Below are 18,358 nucleotides of genomic sequence, written 5' to 3'. Positions count from 1 at the left end.
TTTTCTGAATGTTTCTTTTTATTAAAATAAACGCACATCCGAGCAGAACCGACGACCGCGGTGATGTTTTGCAGGCCTTCATCCAGCAGTGGATAAACAACGGCCCGGCGACCGACGCTGCCGATGGAAATCGGGTGAAAAGGAACAAAGCGCTTTGCAAAGCAACACGGGGAACTCCATCTCTCCATCTTCGTACGAGCGATGTTGTGCGCGATGCACAGCGGACGTTGTCGTAGGCTGATGCGGACCTATTCTGCGAGCAATATGGCAGTGTACCAAAAAGAACCACGGTTGTACTGTACTTCTACACTCCCGTATCAAAGTTCCCCCTCCCCCCCCCCCCCCCCGATTTTACCAGCCGACCAGCGTGGTGAAGTATGGTCAAATAGTATCTCTGCGCACGCAGTGTGGCGATCAGGTGGTCCCCATCCAGCAGCGGAGAGAGGCAAGCGCCCCGCGTCGACGTTACGCTTTGCGAAATTGGCGTGGTCAACGCACAAGACATGTCGGTCCGCTGGCCCTAACCTTGACAATTCTAACCCGCTCACAAAAGATTTAATGATACAAAAAAAACGAAATCATTTATTTACTCTTGCCTAGATGGTTCTGGTAAAAAAAAAAAGAAATTTTACTCTATAGCAATGGGCTTTTATGAGGGTAATAAGAGGCTTACAAACACTGGCCCCAACAGTCTAAACAAGTCCCGTCCACGTGTACGTGTGTGTGTGTGTGTGTGCATGAGTAACCGATTCGGTGGGTACACGTCAACGCAGTGAGAGACAAAGGCGGCCGGGCGTGGTGCTGGACACCCACCCCGCCGTGTGCCGTGCCGGCCTTCATAGGTGCTGCTCGCTAACAGCACTTGCCCCAAAGTCTGTTAAGGCTACACGGGGGAGCTTTGTCTGTATGCATGTGTAACACATGCCGGCTGAGCTACCCTTGAAAAAGAGCTGCATAGACCAACAGCGGGCTTTACTGGGGAAATAAAAATTCTAAACTTCTGAATAAAGATCTCCCCCCCCCCCCTCGCAAAGCCACGGAGACTGCCAGAGCGAGTGCCGTTAGTGATGCACCCATTAAGCCAAGCAGTCCCCATGAGGTGGGAGGGGTATGACCAGCAACATGCCCGACCACCTTTGTCTTCCCTGTGCTGATGTTTACAAACTGCGCCAGGTACTCGGTCAAGGTTGCGTGGTGAGCGATGGTGCAATGAGAGTTAGCGCACCGTGCTCAAATAAACCTGGGGATCCAAGCTCAATTCCAGCCTACGGCTACAGGACAGTGGCAAGTAGAATCGTAACTGGACTTCCTCATAGCTTGACTCAGCCTTAACCTAAAGCATTTGGATCAGTGTGTAAACATCAGCATTGAGGGGAGACAAAAGTTGAGTGGGCTTGGTGCTGGTAACACCATCCACTTGTGCACCACGTTGGTCTAAACAGGCCCTTCACCAACAGCAGTCGATAACGCTGTACAAGGGGGGGGATCTTATTGGCTTTTGTTATCCGAGCGAGTGCGTCTGTGTGGATGTCGTCCGTGCGTTTGTATGTGTGCGTATCTGTACGTTCGTTCACTAAACTATCCTGGCCCTATCGATAAACGACATTTCAAGGTGGACGTAGAAATCTGTGGATGCACAACAAACTATTCCCCGTCTCTGTTGCGGATTTCCAGCAGCCACGGCTCACAGCAGGCCCTGCCGCTGCAGGTCTTCGTAGGTCTTGCGAGTCACCACGTTCCCTGTCGAGTCTTCGAATTCCTCCTGCGGGAACACAAGCGGTACACAGCGTGTGATTGCAGTGCGGTGGAACAGTGTGGTTGGTGGTGATGGTGGAACAGTGTGGTTGGTGGTGGTGGAACACTGTGGTGGTGATAGTGGAACAGTGGTGGTGGTGGAGATGTGGTTGGTGTTGGTGGAACAGAGTGGTGGTGATAGTGGAACAGTGGTGGTGGTGGTGTGGTTGGTGGTGATAGTGGAACACAGTGGTGGTGATAGTGGAACACAGTGGTGGTGGAACAGAGTGGTGGTGATAGTGGAACAGTGGTGGTGGTGGTGGAGGTGTGGTTGGTGGTGGTGGTGGAACAGAGTGGTGGTGATAGTGGAACAGTGGTGGTGGTGGAGGTGTGGTTGGTAGTGGAACACAGTGGTGGCGATAGTGAAACAGTGGTGGTGGTGGAACACAGTGGTGGTGGTGGAACAGAGTGGTGGTGATAGTGGAACACAGTGGTGGTGGAACACAGTGGTGGTGGTGGTGGAACACAGTGGTGGTGAGAGTGAAACAGTGGTGGTGATAGTGGAACACAGTGGTGGTGGAACAGTGATGGTGATGGTGGAACAGAGTGGCGGTGCGCTGTGGTGGATGAGACGAAACAGTCCGAGTCCCCAACGCGGGAGGAGGAGCCGAGTCCACGGCAAGACCAACTCGGGTCGTGTCAGCAGCTCGACAAGAGTGACACGGAGGCGACCGACTTCCGGCGAACGAGTGGCTGGAGTGTCATCGGTGAATGCACGATTTATTACGGAATTACGGAGAAAGGAAAAAAGTGGAGAGCGGGGCACCCGCCCCAGCGGTTAATACTATTTTGACGCACAAGGCTTTGTAGCAATATCATTCTCGCGTGTAATTGTGTATTTATTGCATCGAGTTGTGTTCATACGCTGTTGTTTCTTCCGGCGAGAATACATTTTCCTTGAAAGTTCTTCAAGTGCGGTTTCACTTCAAGTCAAGCCTGTTATAAAGCTGTTTTGCCGACTCGTTCCGAGTTCGCAGGCTATTTAACGCTCGTATAACGCACAACGCTGACAGTTACACAAAGTAATTTCGTAATTAAATGACCTCCCGGAAAGCTATTATGTCAAATCATCGCTAATGCTGCCAATTGCTCCGGTGAAACATTTCCAGCAGGGATCGAGTATTTATCTACAACTTTATTCACTGTTGTCTTTGTTACTACGTTTCTATATTTTGGGGCATAAAAGACACGCAAAAAAAACAAGCCAAGCGACGGGTAACCAGGATGTAACGATATTTCGGTAAATTATCGTGGCACTTATATTGTACGAGGGAGCGTAGTGGATAATGCCGTGGTATAACAGTCAGCACGCGCTCACTGGACCTGCAATCCCCAAGGTCGCGGGTACGATTCTATCTCCCGGTATGGCAGTTGAAACAACCATGCAAGTTTTGCGCTCTCGATCCTTCACGTAAAAAATGAAAATAAACTACAAAAAATTAACAACAAAAAAAAATCACACAGTATCTCCCCATGGCAGAAGTCCCCGCTGCTCGCTGCTCGCTCACCCGGTGGGCTCAGCGGCAGAGCGAGCTGCCTCGCAATCAGAAGCCGACAAAGTTCAAATCCAAGTTGGGCCGATGCCGGCCAACCGCGACCCATCGTACCTCCGGGGATCGTTCCAACATCGAACGCCACTTTTGCCCCCCCCCCCTGCCCGCCGCACCCGCCACAGCACCGTGGAATTTCTAACCGACGGCTCGCGGCCGCGTAAACGGGAGGGTCGAGCGGCGCGCCCTCGACGCTCGCTCGAGCGGGAAATCGCTCGGGAAACTTTTTCTTTCGACTACCGCTTGCCGGTTCCCCGCTCCGGCACAGACGGCGGCCCGCGGGCACAGACGCCCCGCGGCATGCTGTTTCCCATTACCCACGTCTGTGGGCGGTGCCCCCTCAAGGGGTTGTGCGCACTCTCGCGCGCGCGCGCAGGTATTTGACTCCCGGCGGGCATTATTAAGTTGGGTTTTCTACAAATATATAATTTTTTTTTAATACGTGTATTTTATGGTTTAATGTCCGAGTTCGGTGCACAAAGAGAGGCGGTGGCGAGGGCGGGCGGGAGATGGAAGAAAGAATGTGGCGCCCTGTTGCGTTGGCAGGCTATGACCATGGTGGTTGTGGTGGTGCTTGTGGGGGTGGTGGTATTGGTGCGAGTAACAGTGGTGGTGGTGGTCGTGGGGAGCGGGAGTGCAGAGGGTTAGCGCGCAAGCGTGACCAACCCGGCGACCCGAGTTCGATTCCCATTCACGGCCAACACCGGTGACGACTGTCTGCACAAGTGCTGGGCCTCCCTTAGCTCGACAGAACCTCAATTGAGTAACCGGTGCGATGTGCACACATCGCCACTGGGAAGACGAAGATTGCCGGGTGATGTGGGAGTAGTGGTTAGCGCACTGTGCTACAAACATGGCGACTCAAGTTAAAATCCCGCTCACGGCCAACATCAGTGGCAAATAAATGAACCTGTCCCGGGCCTCCCCTAGGTGATCGCCAGCACCTGGTCCGGCGTGTACACATCTGGCCGCTCCCGTGCCGTGCAGCCCTTCGGAGGAGCTCGCTAACAGCACGATACCCAACAGCCTGTACACGCTGGCGACAGGGAGGACCTTTGTTTTGGTGGTGGCGGGGACTCCCGCCTGCCCACGCTGCCCCTCCTCCCGCTCACGTTACGTCGCCCGAGCAAACGACCGAGCCGCCCGCCCCTCTCGCTCTCCGGAGGAAATGCTCGAGCGGCGCCGTGGCGCTGGGCCCCCCGATACTCCAGCGGAGCAGGGAAGTGTAAAATAGGGCGCATGGCTCGTTTAATGAGACCTGTGCCGTTAATGAGCCTCCGCAAGACGTGTTGCGCGTTAAGGAGGTGGTGGTGGTGGGGTGGGGGAAGCAGGCCGGAGAGCGAGTTAACGAGCGCTAAAAACTTGGCTGCCGAGCCGAGGCTTTGCGCACACGTGCATAGCATAGACGCGCGCGCTCGCCCAAATTTTATAAAGTTTTTTCTTATTTTAAACTGGCTTCTTACCCCTCCACCCGCTCTCTATTAATGAGGTTAAAATGCGTCCAAATTTGGCACAAATTTCGCTGTTAAAACAGCCCTACCTCGTCTGAGCGGCGTTTCTATTAAACTTTTTCAGAAACGTGACTACTTTTTTTTATTATTATTAGAAAATTCAATTTGATTTCAGGTTTTAAACCGTTAACATCCCCACCTCCGCCCCCCCCCCACCCCGTTTTCTACCGCACAAATTTTTGAAAAGTTTTATTTTTATTTTAGCATAAGGACCGCGTTCCGCACCGTTAAAACTTTCGCGCGGAACCCAAAAAATGTATTAAATAAAACAGGCGCGCCCGGCTGTTTACTGTTGCGGCCGTCGGTACCCGAGCGGATTTTAATAAACACGTTCTCACGAGCCGCTCGCGGGCACCGCGGAGAGAGAGCCGTGCCTTGTCGGCTCGGCCCCCCCGAGCCCCCCCCCCCCCAAGGCCCCATCTTTTCCGCATTTCGTCCCCGCGGTTTGTTTTAATTAATCTCCAGCTCCCCTCTCTCGCTCGCTCGCTGTCGGTGCTGCTTTTTTTTCTTCTTTCCGTGGCTAACTTTTAATCTGTTCCTGGCCACTCGTGCTTCTTGTTGTGGTTTACGAGCATGTAAAAATGCCACTGTTGAAAAGGCGGCGCAAGGGGTTGTGGGAGGGAGTGGCCCGCGGGGGAGGGGGGGAGGGCATTTGAGGGGAGTAAATCCCCTCCCCAAAAAAACACCATGCGACCCAGGGGGTGAAGGTTTCCAGCGCTGGGAGAATTCAAAGGGCCGGGGACGCAGCGAAAGGCCGGCGGAGAGGAGACCGACTGCTGGAACGCTGGCTTTTCCATAGGGGCTTTTGGACATGCAAAGTTGCTAAATGTAAAATTCACAATCGTATTCATTTACAGCCACTTGTCAATCGACTGTTGGATGACGGGCACACCTCTGCTCCCGCCTATCGCCGTGTCGGTCTTGGGGGTTGTTTGACCGTACACTTCACCACGTCGGTCAGGATATCGCTGGACACTGAGGATGGTCACGGCCTGGAAATAAAACTTTTGCTTTGATAACGCAGTGCATAAACCACTGCGCCACCGCTCTGCCCCATTCATGAGTAGTTACACACACACACTGTGGACGAGTTTCTTACATTTTTGGGGGGGGGGGGATTTAGGAATAATTTACACGCTGCAATGATGTGAAATGTCTCGGCCGCGTAAAAAAAAATCTACGTCACCCAGTGCCATGTGACGCCACCTTTTGGGGGGGAAATTGCGGAAGTGACACCATCAGAGTGATGTCCTGAAATGTCACACACTCTGGGGTCGGTCCCAAATGACAGAGGATGATTTTCTGACTTCCTAACATTTCTCATCTCGGTCCAATTGTTAACATTTTTATAATTAATTTGAAAACGGGGATCGCATCCCGAACACCACCGTTTCTACACAGACACACAAACACATGGACACGCAGTGTGAGCAACGAATAGTCAAGTGTGACATCTCATTATCATCATCATTCACGATCACTCCAATGCTGGATGATGTCTTCCGCAAGCTGCCGCCACATCTCAAGATCCTGTAACGGAACGATCCGCCCAGCACCTGCTGCAGACAGAAACGATCCGACCCCAAATGATAGCTCAACGAAGTGGCTTATAGCAGCCAAATACTCTAAAACGCATGTTAATTTTAAATGCAGTGAGAAAAACAGGAGGACTCGGTGAGAAATACACACGACCAACAAGGGGAGAGAACATGCAAACTCCAAATATACAGCAGGCGTCAGGGTTGGGATGGAACCCACGACCTCCTGTAAACCAGGCGAGGGAGTTAACATCTAATAGCCACTGCGGCGCCCATCACTTTACTGGCATGTCCGAGCCCACTTCCTCTTCTTTTGCAGTTTCAACGTAACACGCGTGTGACGAATGGTGGTGATGCACGCTCACGAGGTTTACAAACATCACAACTGGACAGCGGGGGTGGGGGCAGGGGGTGGTGGTGGTGGACGGGAGGTGAGGGTTAAGGGTTAATGAGCCTACCACAAGCCGTGTTGTGCGTTAACGAGCGGTGCAAGTTAACGAGCGTGCGGCGGTCGTGTCGATGTATCACGCGTGTGCGCGCGCGCGTGTATGGCGCACCGTCTCGCACACAGATCTCGCTCCTACCGACTCATTTGTATTCTTTGCCGTTCAATGTAACACTGGCATAAAATCACATCGAATTCATGTAAATCGTGCGAAAATTTAATTTGTGCGCTACGAAGGAGTGCCATTTCCCAAAACGACGCCGATTACATATGAAGTGCATGATCGATTCTCACACGCACACGATTCAACAAGTGCATCGTCACGAATCGGCACGTTGCTACCGGCCCGATAACAATCGCTGCCGCCCTACGGCTCATCTGGGCTACAAAAGCTTACCGACGAGCACCAACGCGCTCGAAGCCACGGTACGCCCCGGCGGCCCAGATCGCACGCGGTGGGGGCGCGACGCAGCACGGAGGATGCTCGTGGCCGCGGGTAATGGTTTTAGTCGGCTCCTGGGACCCAGGGGTCAACGCCCGGGGGGACGGCGAGGGAGGGACGAGGGGGAACCCAAGGGGGGGGGGGGGGGGCTGGGGGGGTGTGGGGTCGCCGCCACCACCCACCCCCACCCACACCCCCGCTCCAGCTTTACCGACGTGTGCCCTGATTGCTATCGCATGCGTGGCTTTCCCACCCCCCAACTCCACTCCCCCCCCGCCCGCTCCTTCAAGAGGAGAAACCTGCAACCTTCACTCTCGCCCAGCGCCGTAACCCAACACCGCACTGATGGCTGCGCGGGAGATTCTGCCGATCCGATCTCGGGGAGGGAGGGGGAGTGGCACCTCTCTCTCTCGCTCGCCGATCCGCCACCGATCTGCCGACGTGCAGCCTAACGAAACGCAGCCCCCCGGTCTCTCCTCCTCCTGCTGTACGTTCCCCTACCCACTCCCCCCCCTCCTCCCCAACCACCACCCCCTCGATCCCACATCGATACCCCAATGTCTCGGCCTCCCGCCTGCCCGCCCGCCCGCCTCCCCGACTCAGGACGAACGTAGCGGCCGTGGCGCGGAGCGGTGCAATTTATCCGTCACGTCACATCTGCGCACCGCTTTCAAAGCTGAAAGAAGGAGCGCCGCCGCAGAAAAAGGCATTTCCCAAAACCTGACCCCTCCAGTGTTCCGATCAAGGCGCGTTAAGCGCTCCTAAACTCTAACAGTTTGGGGCAACATATTTTCGTAACCCACCCTCTAAAAAAAAAAATCCCATGCCCCCAGGGATGGTACATTTCAAAGAAGGTTTTGAGTTTTTTTTATTCTGCTCTACCCCCCCCCCACTCCTCCCACCCCTCCCCCAAAGCTTTCTTGCCATTCTTTTTTTAAACCTCAAACCCAGTTTGTAAAAAAAATAAAAATCCCATCTCCCCCCCCCCCCCACGGCTCCCTGTCTCCCCGCGCTCCGAGTATCACGGCGATGACGGCCGGGTATCTGAGATCGCGGTATGGGAAGTTTCCAACGCTCGCCTTTCAAGCGGCGGCGTGAAATGTCGGGGCTCCGGAGGTTGAACCCCATGTCAGGATACGTCAAAGTCAAGTTGCTGCGCTGCGAGCGAGCGGGGTGGCGAGCTAACGCGCGTGCGCAGACGGCAATGTAGACGGACGGACGTGCGTGCAGACACAAGTCCGCGCGGGATAAACGCGCGGACACAAGTCCGCACGGACCACGCGCGCGTTGCGCGAGCGATCGGCGGACTCGGCGAGCCACTCACCTCCGTGTCTGGTTGCCACCGCTCCGACAGCTTGCTCTGCTTGATCTTGGACCACACTGGAACGACAAGATGCAGAGCGTTCGTGACGGTCACATCACCGCACCCGATTGCTATCGACACTTGAGGTTGATTTTAATGCGGGTGCGAGAGCGTTATGCGCAACGCAGGGGATGCCGTAGCGGTGGTGTAATGGTGAGCGACACACTGGTTGTGTTCAATCTCCCGGCGCAGCAGTGGTATAAACAGGCTCAGGAGAGTCAAGCTGATCGGCAGGTAGCATGCGTTAAAGTGTAGGCAACTCCTTCCTCTTACAAGACGATTGGCCAGTGTGGAAGGACATACCAAATACCCTCTTGAGGCCCGTCTCTTAAGCTCCCACTAACTGGAGGCCCCTTCCATCAGCAGTGGCACCAGCAAGCAATTGCAGGACTGCGCTTTGACCTTTACCATATATTTTTTCGTAATACCGTACAGTATTGTCAATGATAATTAGTTTTTTACCCTTTTATCTGGCAACAAAACTGACACCTTTTTTACAAAGAGTCATGTTTGCATTGACCACAATACCTGCAGTCATAATGCAACCAAAAAACATAACTCTGATAATGTATGCACTGTCCTTAAAGTTGATTGATTTGGCGTCATGTGGTCCAACACCATGTGAGACTAGGCTCTAAGGAAAGCTGTCTCGGGTGTGGACCAATCAACTTCAAGGACAGCGCACATTATCAGAGTTATGTTTTTTGTTTGCATTATGACTGCAGGTATTGTGGTCTATGCAAACATGACTCCTTGTAAAAAAGGTGTCAGTTTTGTTGCCAGAAAAAAGGGTAAAAAAACAATTATCATATTTTTTACTGGCAAATGAGGTTGTCAATGTGGCGGTATGCCGAGGGTTCGCCATACCGGCAGAACGGTTCCTGTCCCTACGTGTTCCTACGCCGCGATGTCTCCGCAGAGGGGACACGGCGGCAGCGAGCATTGGCTGCAGGGCGGAATGAACGGGGTTCCGCACGGAGGATCTACAAGCGCAAAATTCGAGATGGAATCGCTGCCCCCGAATAACGTGACGGTTCAGCTAACCGCTCGGTGGGGTAAGGAGGGGGGGGGGGCCGTGCTGGGGGGGGGGGGTGGGCGGTGACTGTCAATTGTCGCACGACTAATCCTTACATGCCTACTGAACGTTGGGTGACCCCGTGGCACCCAGCCATCGACGCCAAGAAACTCGACAATTGCGGCGCAAAGGGGTGGCATGGCGCCACGACGCACGCGCTCGCGAACATCGACGCCGACAATCGCCCCCATTGTGCGCGCGGGCGCGCGTGCGTGCGTGTCACGTGCACGGCGCCCGTTCAGCGATCTACTGCTGGATGAAGGCACCACTCGCCGAGCCGAACGTGTCGCGTGCGTCAGTTGAAGTAAGATGGCAAAAAAAAAGCTAATTTTGCTTCACGGGTTTTTCCTTGTGCGAGTGTGTAGTCGTTGGATGATCGGGGGGCTGAGACCATCAACTTCACGAAACGTGATAAGTCGGCTTAATCACTGAGGTGGCTGGGTCCACCCAGCCACCTCCCGTGAGCTCGTGTGTGTTTGTGTTCGCTGTATGAGAAGGTGTATATGAATAAATAACGTTTGCGTTTGACTGAATATGGTTATATTTTATCTTTAAGATTTAAAAAAAATATATCACTTTGACTGCCACGCGACCAATCTATTATATGCCGCAGGGCGCGTCTGGATTGAAAAGAAAACAATCGCCGGAAGGCATTTCAGAGGTAGCTCTGCAATCTCCGCTTCCGCGGGCCGTTCTCTAAAGTGATGCACCGTCCCCCCGCGAGAGTTCTGAGCGGACACTTGGTCTCGGGCAACGACGCAGATGGCAAAGCCGTTATGAAATTGTGGCAAAAAAATAAAAAAAATTAACGAGACGATCGCGAAACGAGGTTTCGCAAGCTAGCAGGGTGCAGGACGAAACACGCGCCGGTGAAAAACTACCTACTTAAATTTAACTAGTTCATCTTACCACATGTGCTAATAATAAGGCATCCCTATGCAACGTGCAAGCCGCTCCTAATGTTCCAAGCGATATCCATGGCGTTCCCCACCTCCCCCCCACCCCTGCCCCCGCTTCTTGACCGCTTTCACCTGAGAAAATTTCTGCGAAACCCAAGAATCTCCCTGCTGTAATTCCAATTTCTAAAGATAACGCCCGTGCGCCGCTGGAGCCCATCGCCTCGGGGCGAGGAACGTTTGCTTTCATTCTCCCGAATTTCATCGGCGGGTGAGAGGCGCGCAGGGCAGTCCCACACTCGTTCCCGGTCACCCGCCGGGCACCGGCAACATTCAAACAAGCCGAGATGAAATGGTTAGCCGTGCGCGCTAGCCCCGCTGGTCAAGAGCTGGTGGGGGGGGGGGGGGGAAACTCGGAGACTCGGAGCCTCTCGCCCTCTGCCAACCACGCCACTCGCATTTTTTCTCGTCTTGCTCTTCTCTCCTCTGTTTTCTTCTTCGCTTTTTCTTCGCGCGAAATGGCCGCGCTGTTTTCATTTCTAACGGTCTTTCTGCGGCTCGCCGAAAAATTGTACTTTTTTTTAGATGATATATTATATTATAGCGGGCGGTATTTATTTATCTACGCGAAAAAAGAAAGAAACCAGGTTTTTTTTTTTTTTACAACGCTGGCACCTCTTCAATCGCTCAAACTCAGAGAGGAGTCGAGGCGAGAGAGAGAAAAATAAAATACGGGTATCGAAATTGCGCGCCGGACTTTTTTTGCCGGGAGAAATTTAATCCGACGAGCGAAAGGCGTCCAACAAAAGTAAGCGTCCTGACAATTAGCGCGAGAGCGAGCGAGCGAGCGGGCGATCGCGCTGGTGAGTGGGCCGGGGTGCGAGCGGCACGTTGGTTGTTTTGGGCGGGCAGAGGGGGATGTGGGAGATTTCTGGCAAGGGCAGGCGAGATCCGGCAATCGGCGCACACCAGCCTGGCAACGACGCCTCGTCTCTCGCCAACGTCGAAACTCGATGACACCCAAACACACCCAACGCCCCGCCGTGTGCGTGAACACCCGCTCTCGCATGTGCGCGCACACACTGTCACATGCACACTGTCACATGCACACACACACGCGCACTGGGAGTCAAGGCATGTGCTGATATCGCGGAAAATATTGCGCGCAATTTTTTTTTCATCCCCCGTTTTATTTTCGGTTGCCAATGTTTTATATATAAATACGCGGAGGACATGTGCGGATGTCGAACGCATGCACACGGGCGGAATTATTGTCGGCAAAGCGAGGGGAGCACCGGTCGAAGCGAAGGGGGTTCCTCGCGCCGCGGGTTTTTGATGTTTCTGGCCGTCCTCGCCGCGTTAGGACCGAAAAACATTTCGCCAGCGCTCGACGCGGGCGGCCAGCTGCTGCCCCCGATGAAAGTCGGGCGCCGACAGGAACGGACTTGAGTCAACACAAGGCCGGAGCCGCTGCCATCGCGCTCGCTCTCCCCTCGCCCCGCGGGGCTCCGTGACAGACCGCCCCGCCCGCCCGCCCGCCCGCAAAACTCTGCGTCGGCACGGGGAGAGAGAGCTGTGGGAACGCAACGTTGCCACCACCACCCCCGCCGCCGCCACTACCACCGCCGCCGCCGCCGTTGTCACCGCCGCCGGTGGCAAGGGCGGATCACATGGCTAGCTGGCGCGCTACGCCCGTTTGTCGGTTTGCTCACTTGCCCGCTCGTTTCTTAATCACTCCGACCCTCCAAGCCTCCCCCCCCTCCGAGTTTCCTAGCACTGCTGCTGGCGAGATCAAACCAGCCGTGGGGGCACAGAGTAACGGGCAGCTCTTGGCTGGGCCCATTTTTTCTTCTTCTTCCCTTCCCTCCCCTTCCCCCATTCTACCCGACGAAAAAACAAACAGTGGAGTTTTAAATTTGTATCTAAATTCTTTGTGTCGGCTCGGCGCTGACAAGACCTCTCTCCCGCGAGACGGTCTCGTTTCTCCATTACTTACTCGCGAGCGGAGCTAAACGTCGCGGAGTTAATGAGACGGAAAGACACACACACACACGCGTTGGCGCGCGCGAGCGAGCTAACGCGCGGGCGGAGGCAGCACGTGTGAAAGCGATGGCACCTCTGCAGTCAGGCCCGCTCCACACTGGAAATGCGGCGGCTGCCAACCCCCCAATCCCCCCATTCCCCCCCCCCCCCACTGGACACGCACGCCCGCCACAATATGAAGATGACACAGTGCGCACGCACGGACGGACACACGCAAGCACGAGCGCAAAACGCCAAGACGCGCGCTAAGACCCCCTTAATGCCACCGCTCGAGGAGTGAAAATGCGCCGGGAGCGTGGGAACGGCGCGCGCCGTTTCATGTGGCGGGGGGTCGCGGCGCTGCGCGGCGAACGGGCAAGCGAGCGGAGAGAACGCGCGGTCCGGGGTCGGAGTGCGCGAGAGAGAGGTTGGGCGTACGCGTGCGTGCGTGCATCTGTCCGTGCGTGCGTGGGGAGCGGTGGCGCAGCGAGCCGAGTTCCATTCCCGCTCGCGGCTAACATCAGCGAAGAATGTCCGCACCAGTCCTGAGCCTCCCCGAGGTTGACTCGGCCGTAAATTAATACCTGGCGGGTTGCGTAAACATCATCACCGCGGAGGTAAAAGTGGCCGGGCGTGGTGCTGGCCACCCTTTCCTTCGTGTGCCGTGTCAGCCGTATGAGTGCTCATCACTAACAGAACTCGCCTGAACAGTATTGTAAAGGCTATACGGGGGATCTTTGTCTTTTTCTATGTGTGAATGTAAAATGCGGGATGTGTGTATGTAAGGATTGGTGTGCGAGCAGGTGCTGAGTGTGACCTGTAGTCTACGCATGCCAGTTGTGTATTAAGGTGCAGTATTGGATGTGTGAATCGATGACAGGGTGTGCGGAGAGGTGTTGAGTGCATGAATAGGTGTTGTGTGCGTGTGTGATAGGGTGTTGATACTTGGCACAGTGGGCACCACAGGTGGTGCATCTGTCAATCATCCCAGTCAGTCAACCCATAATCTCTGGGTCTATCCTGTGACCTCCTCTCAGCATCAAGCCTTCCACACCTCAAGCAACAGACTTAAAGTGCACCTAGCCTGGCACAAATACTGCGGTGACGTCACTCTCACTTAGTGGTGCATGGCAGCTGCTGTTGTTGATAGTGCCGAGTCAGTGAACGTGTGTGATAGGGTGGGAGCGGTGGTGTAGCGGTTGGAGCACTGCGCTACGAACCTGGCGACCCGAGTTCGATTCCTGCTCACGGCCAACACCAGTAAGTCTTGGGCATCCTCTAGGTCGACTAAGCCTCAAATGAGTACCTGGTGCGATGTGTAAACATCGCCACTGAAGATACAAAGGCGGCCGGGCATGGTGCTGACCACCCACCACAATTTCGTATGCCGTTTCGGCCTTCATAGGTGCTAGCTAACAGCACTTGCCAAGTCTGTTAAGTCTATACAGGGGATCTTTGTTTTTGCGGCAGTGTAGTGGTTAGCGGGCTGCGCTGCACCCACTCATGACCAATAACAGCGGCTAATATCTAACCCGATCCTGGATCTTCCCCAAGTCGACTCAGCCTTAAATGAGTACCCGGTACGGTGTGTAAAGCATCAGCACTTGGGGAGACAAAGGCGGCCGGGCGTGGTGCTGGCTACCCAATCCTCTCGTGCGCCACGCCGGCCTTCATAGGCACTCGGTCGCTGACAACACCTGCCCCAACAGTCTGTAAAAAAGGGCTACACGGGGAATCTTTGTATTTGGCAGGGAAGAGCGTTGGGTGCGTGACGGGCACACACACATGGCGGCCGCCTGTTGCCATGCGGCGGTGCGCGTGAACGTGCGGGGGTGGCGGGGGGGGGGCTCACGTGCGACGGCGTCCTCGATGGCGGTGACGTTGGCGAAGTGCGCCGTGTTGGGGATGCCCAGGCAGCGCATGCCGTGCGCGTGTCGCCACTCCTGTTGGGGTCACAATAAAAACGCATCATCGTCATCATCAGCAGCGTCGTCATCAGCGTCGTCAGCGTCACTTCCTCAGACCCACAGGCATAGAGGTGGCGTGTCCTGGCTCGCCAGGAGAAGGCAGTACAGCAAGCGTCGACGAAATCGCCACCTGTTTATTCGATCTGTACAGTGGGAATAGAGCGTTGCCCCCTCGCACAAGGCGTGGGTTTTCTCCAGGTGCTCCGATTTGCACCCCAAGTGAAAAATAAACTCATCGTCATCAAGTGGGCCTGAAAAAGATCTTAAATTAAAACAAAAATCCAGTGCAGCAGCAAAGCGAATCCTGCGACTCAGTGCGGCTCTCTTAGATCACAAAGCAAACAATCAGCGACACATTATAGAGGAGCAATTCCCTTCAACACAGCGTTAGTGCAATGCTAGCTTCAAGCTCTGAATGGGGATTTCCTTTGGTCTCATAACATCACATTTAGAGGGCAATCGAAATACATAAATACATACAATTTATATATATTTAGGAAAATGTGTGTGAAATGAATACTCGTGAAATGCAGACGAGACGTGGATCTGCACTTGAAAAAATGACTTGACAATATTCTAAACTAAAAATAAACGACTCTTTCATGCGCTTGCAGCGCAATTCGAAGCACTATTATCCATCTTAGGCACTGTGTTTATTCGTCTTCATTTGCCAGCTTAGTAAAGAACAAACACGTAAGAGTGTGGAGAGATTTAAATTTAGCCTATACCTCATCTGCCCCGTGCATTCTCAATGCATTCAAAATACACGCGGAAAGGATTTATGTAGATATCGTAAACTGTGTCCGAATGTAGTTGCATTGACGAGTGTAAACAGAGCAAAGAACCTATTAAGGTCGGCACTAAGCACGGCCGCCTTCATCTCCCCAGTACCGACGTGTATATATATTCGACGACGATGTTTTCCAGGAGCGGGAAATGAACTCGGGTCACCGGGTTCACAGTGCAGTGTGCTAACCATTGCACCACCGCTTCCCCACATTAAATCACACGCACACATCTCTCTTTCACACCGACACACAAGCACATGAATGAATGTCGATAATCGCGGCGCGAAAACCATTCCGCCACCACTCACCATGCACTAAGACAAAGATACATCTATCCCCCTAGTATAGCCTTTAACAGACTGTTGGGGCAAGTGCTGTTGTTAGCGAGCATCTATGAAGGCCGGCACAGTGCAAGAGGGGGTGGGTTGGCCAGCACCGTGTCTTTGTCTCCGCAGTGCCGATGTTTACACACCACAGCAGCTACTCATACTGGTAGGAACCCACTGGTTCCACCAGCCCACAGGGGATTATTGTGTCCGTCCGTCGTGCAGGGAGGGGCTGGGTGGGGAGGGTGGGGCTGGGTGGGGAGGAGAAGGGCTGGGTGGGGAGGGGCTGGTCACCCCGTGGTGCCCTTATAAAACTCAACGTTTAACCTACTCACGCCGGCTTGTGCCCGCCCTCACAGTCGGGCATATTTGCGGAATACACCACGCCGCCGTTGACCCTGGCCATTGACCGAGCAACCCAACGTTCCTACCAGCTCCCTCCCAATGAATGTGTTTTAAGGCCGAGCCGAGTAAAGGAAGGTCCAGGACCGTTCAGATATCAGCCGTTGTTATTGGTCGTGAGCAGGAGTCGAACTCGGATTGCCAGGTTCGTAGCGCAGTACGCTAAACAGTGCACCGCTGCTCCCCATTATATAACACCACATATAACAAACACCACACACAACACGCATTCCTCGTGTGATGCTGGCAACACATGCCACCGAGCATGTCAAGCTGTCAAACCTACATAATCAAATTAGGAACGCACACGCACAGGCTTTCTTAAAACATTTCCTGGCAAAACAACAGCAGCCATCGGACTGTCGGAACGCAGTCTGCGAGTGCTCGTCGCGAGTCGCGGCCACACAAAACCACGCGGGGATCTGGGGGAGGGGGGGGGGGCAGGGGGGGTGGGGGACAGGGGGGGGGGAAGACATCGTCTTCTGCATCGGAGGCAGCGCCGGCGTTAATTCGGGCTTGCCGCCAAAATAAAAAAAAATCCCTGACCGCCCGTCCGATCCAATTCTAAATACATCCCGAGGTACGGATAAACGTGTTGCGTCGGGGCGAGAGCCCACACGCAGCAGCCGAGTGCAGTCAGGAATTTGCCAAAAGAAAGATTACGGGCATCATCACCGTTATGGTCATCCGCTGCTAGATGGAGGTCTCCCCATGCTACTGCTGTCTCTCACGAACCAACGATGCAACGATCCACCTAGCACCGACACACGAGTTGGTATCGCCACTCCATCTCCTAAACCGGTGTGGGTCCTATCAGACAAGAGTTCCATTCCTTGGCTGCCGCTCCGTCACGAAATTCCCCGAACGTCTACTGGACGGGACACACATCGCCAGAAGGACGATGAAGCCCGTTGGGGGAAGAGCCGTTTCTCTTTTTGGAGATCAATCTTCCTTGAAGGAGCGACGATGGCTTAGCAGCTTCTTACTGATGACAAAAACATCTAAACACGCCGCTCCGGTGGGAGCTTGGGGAGAGATGGGGAAGGGATGGGGGCGGCAGGGAGGAGGGGATGAAGAAAGAGGCGGTGGGGGGGGGCGTAAGGGGGGTGGGGGGGGGGAGTTAGGAGAGAACACGACGAGGTTACGCGGGTGATGGATCCATATTTGGACGCTCCGTTTATTTTCCCGCGATTGCGGATCGCAATGCAGGCAGGGCGCCGGGGCAAAAAAAAACACACACACACAAAAACAAACAGAGCGCGCGCAAGAATCAAACCGGCGTATTAGGTGATCTTCAAAATAACCGCCACGGTCAAAGCGAAACCGCATGACACCGCCGCCGCCACAAACGAAAATCGGCTCACGTGCTCGGCCCGACTTTGCGTCGCCGCGCGATATTTGTTTCCTATCCCTGTGATATCAATGGTGGGGGATGGTGGGGGGGGGGGGCGGCGGGGGTGGGGGTGTGGGTGGGAAGCGCGAAAGAAGAGACGGCGGCGCCTCTGAGAGAACAGAGGTGGTGGGCGGTGCTGGTGGTGGTGGTGGTGGAGAGACGCAGACAGGGAGGGATGGAGAGAGCGAGCGAGAGAGAGAGAGGGGGAAGCGGGAGCTTTACGATACATCCTGGGAGATCACGCGAGCGTGCTGCAGGCTCAGTAAATACCCAGTAAAGTCGGCCGAAGGAACTCCATCAAAATCAAATCTGCGCAGTGTGGGAACGGAGGCCGGGGGTTCTGGGAGTGTACGTTTAGCTGGGGGGGAAGTGGCGATGGGGGGGGGGTAGTGGTTTAGAAGAGGGCAAGGGATGGGTTGGGGGGCCATGGGGGTGTTTGGGGAGGGGGGGGGACACGGCTGGCCAGGGGTGGGCGGACTCGGAGGGACTGAGAAGGGGCTTGGGTCACTTCCGCCCTTGCGGGGGGGGGGGTGCTATACAGAGAAAAGTAAATACACACGCAGCAGATGTGAACACACGGCGCAGGAAATTAAAATGTTACGGGATACCTTGCGTCGACACAGCTGTGGGTCCCCTTTCTCAAACTACGAGGGGATGATGAGGGAGGGGGAAAAAAAAATCGGGGGAAATAAAAATAATAACAAATTATTTAATTACCGTTGTTTCCACTGAAGACAGCTCTTGGCCGTGTGGTGATGACTTACTTATTACCAAAGCAAAAAAAATATTGGCGGCGCGTTAACGAATGCCGTTATCCTGCCCCCCTAGCCGCCCCGCAACCCCCAT

At 54.4% G+C, this 18,358-nt stretch overlaps 1 protein-coding gene across 1 annotated transcript in view; it reads right to left on the bottom strand.

Annotated features, from left to right (window-relative positions):
• SF3A3 (splicing factor 3a subunit 3) overlaps nt 1–18,358 on the bottom strand; it is a 39,440-nt gene continuing 21,082 nt past the window's right edge. The window contains exons 15-17 of the mRNA XM_078616341.1: nt 14,489–14,579; nt 8,605–8,660; nt 1–1,762 (exon numbers count right to left, since the gene is read on the bottom strand). Coding sequence (XP_078472467.1) covers nt 1,685–1,762; nt 8,605–8,660; nt 14,489–14,579 — 225 coding nt within the window. The 3' untranslated portion in view covers nt 1–1,684. The remainder of the gene's footprint in view (nt 1,763–8,604; nt 8,661–14,488; nt 14,580–18,358) is intronic.

Source organism: Lampetra planeri, chromosome 50 (assembly GCF_965212315.1).
Source record: "Lampetra planeri chromosome 50, kcLamPlan1.2.h2, whole genome shotgun sequence".
In the NCBI taxonomy this organism is placed as follows: Eukaryota; Metazoa; Chordata; class Hyperoartia; order Petromyzontiformes; family Petromyzontidae; genus Lampetra; species Lampetra planeri.
Note: the sequence above shows the minus strand (reverse complement) of the source record. Positions and strands in the feature narration are given on the sequence as shown.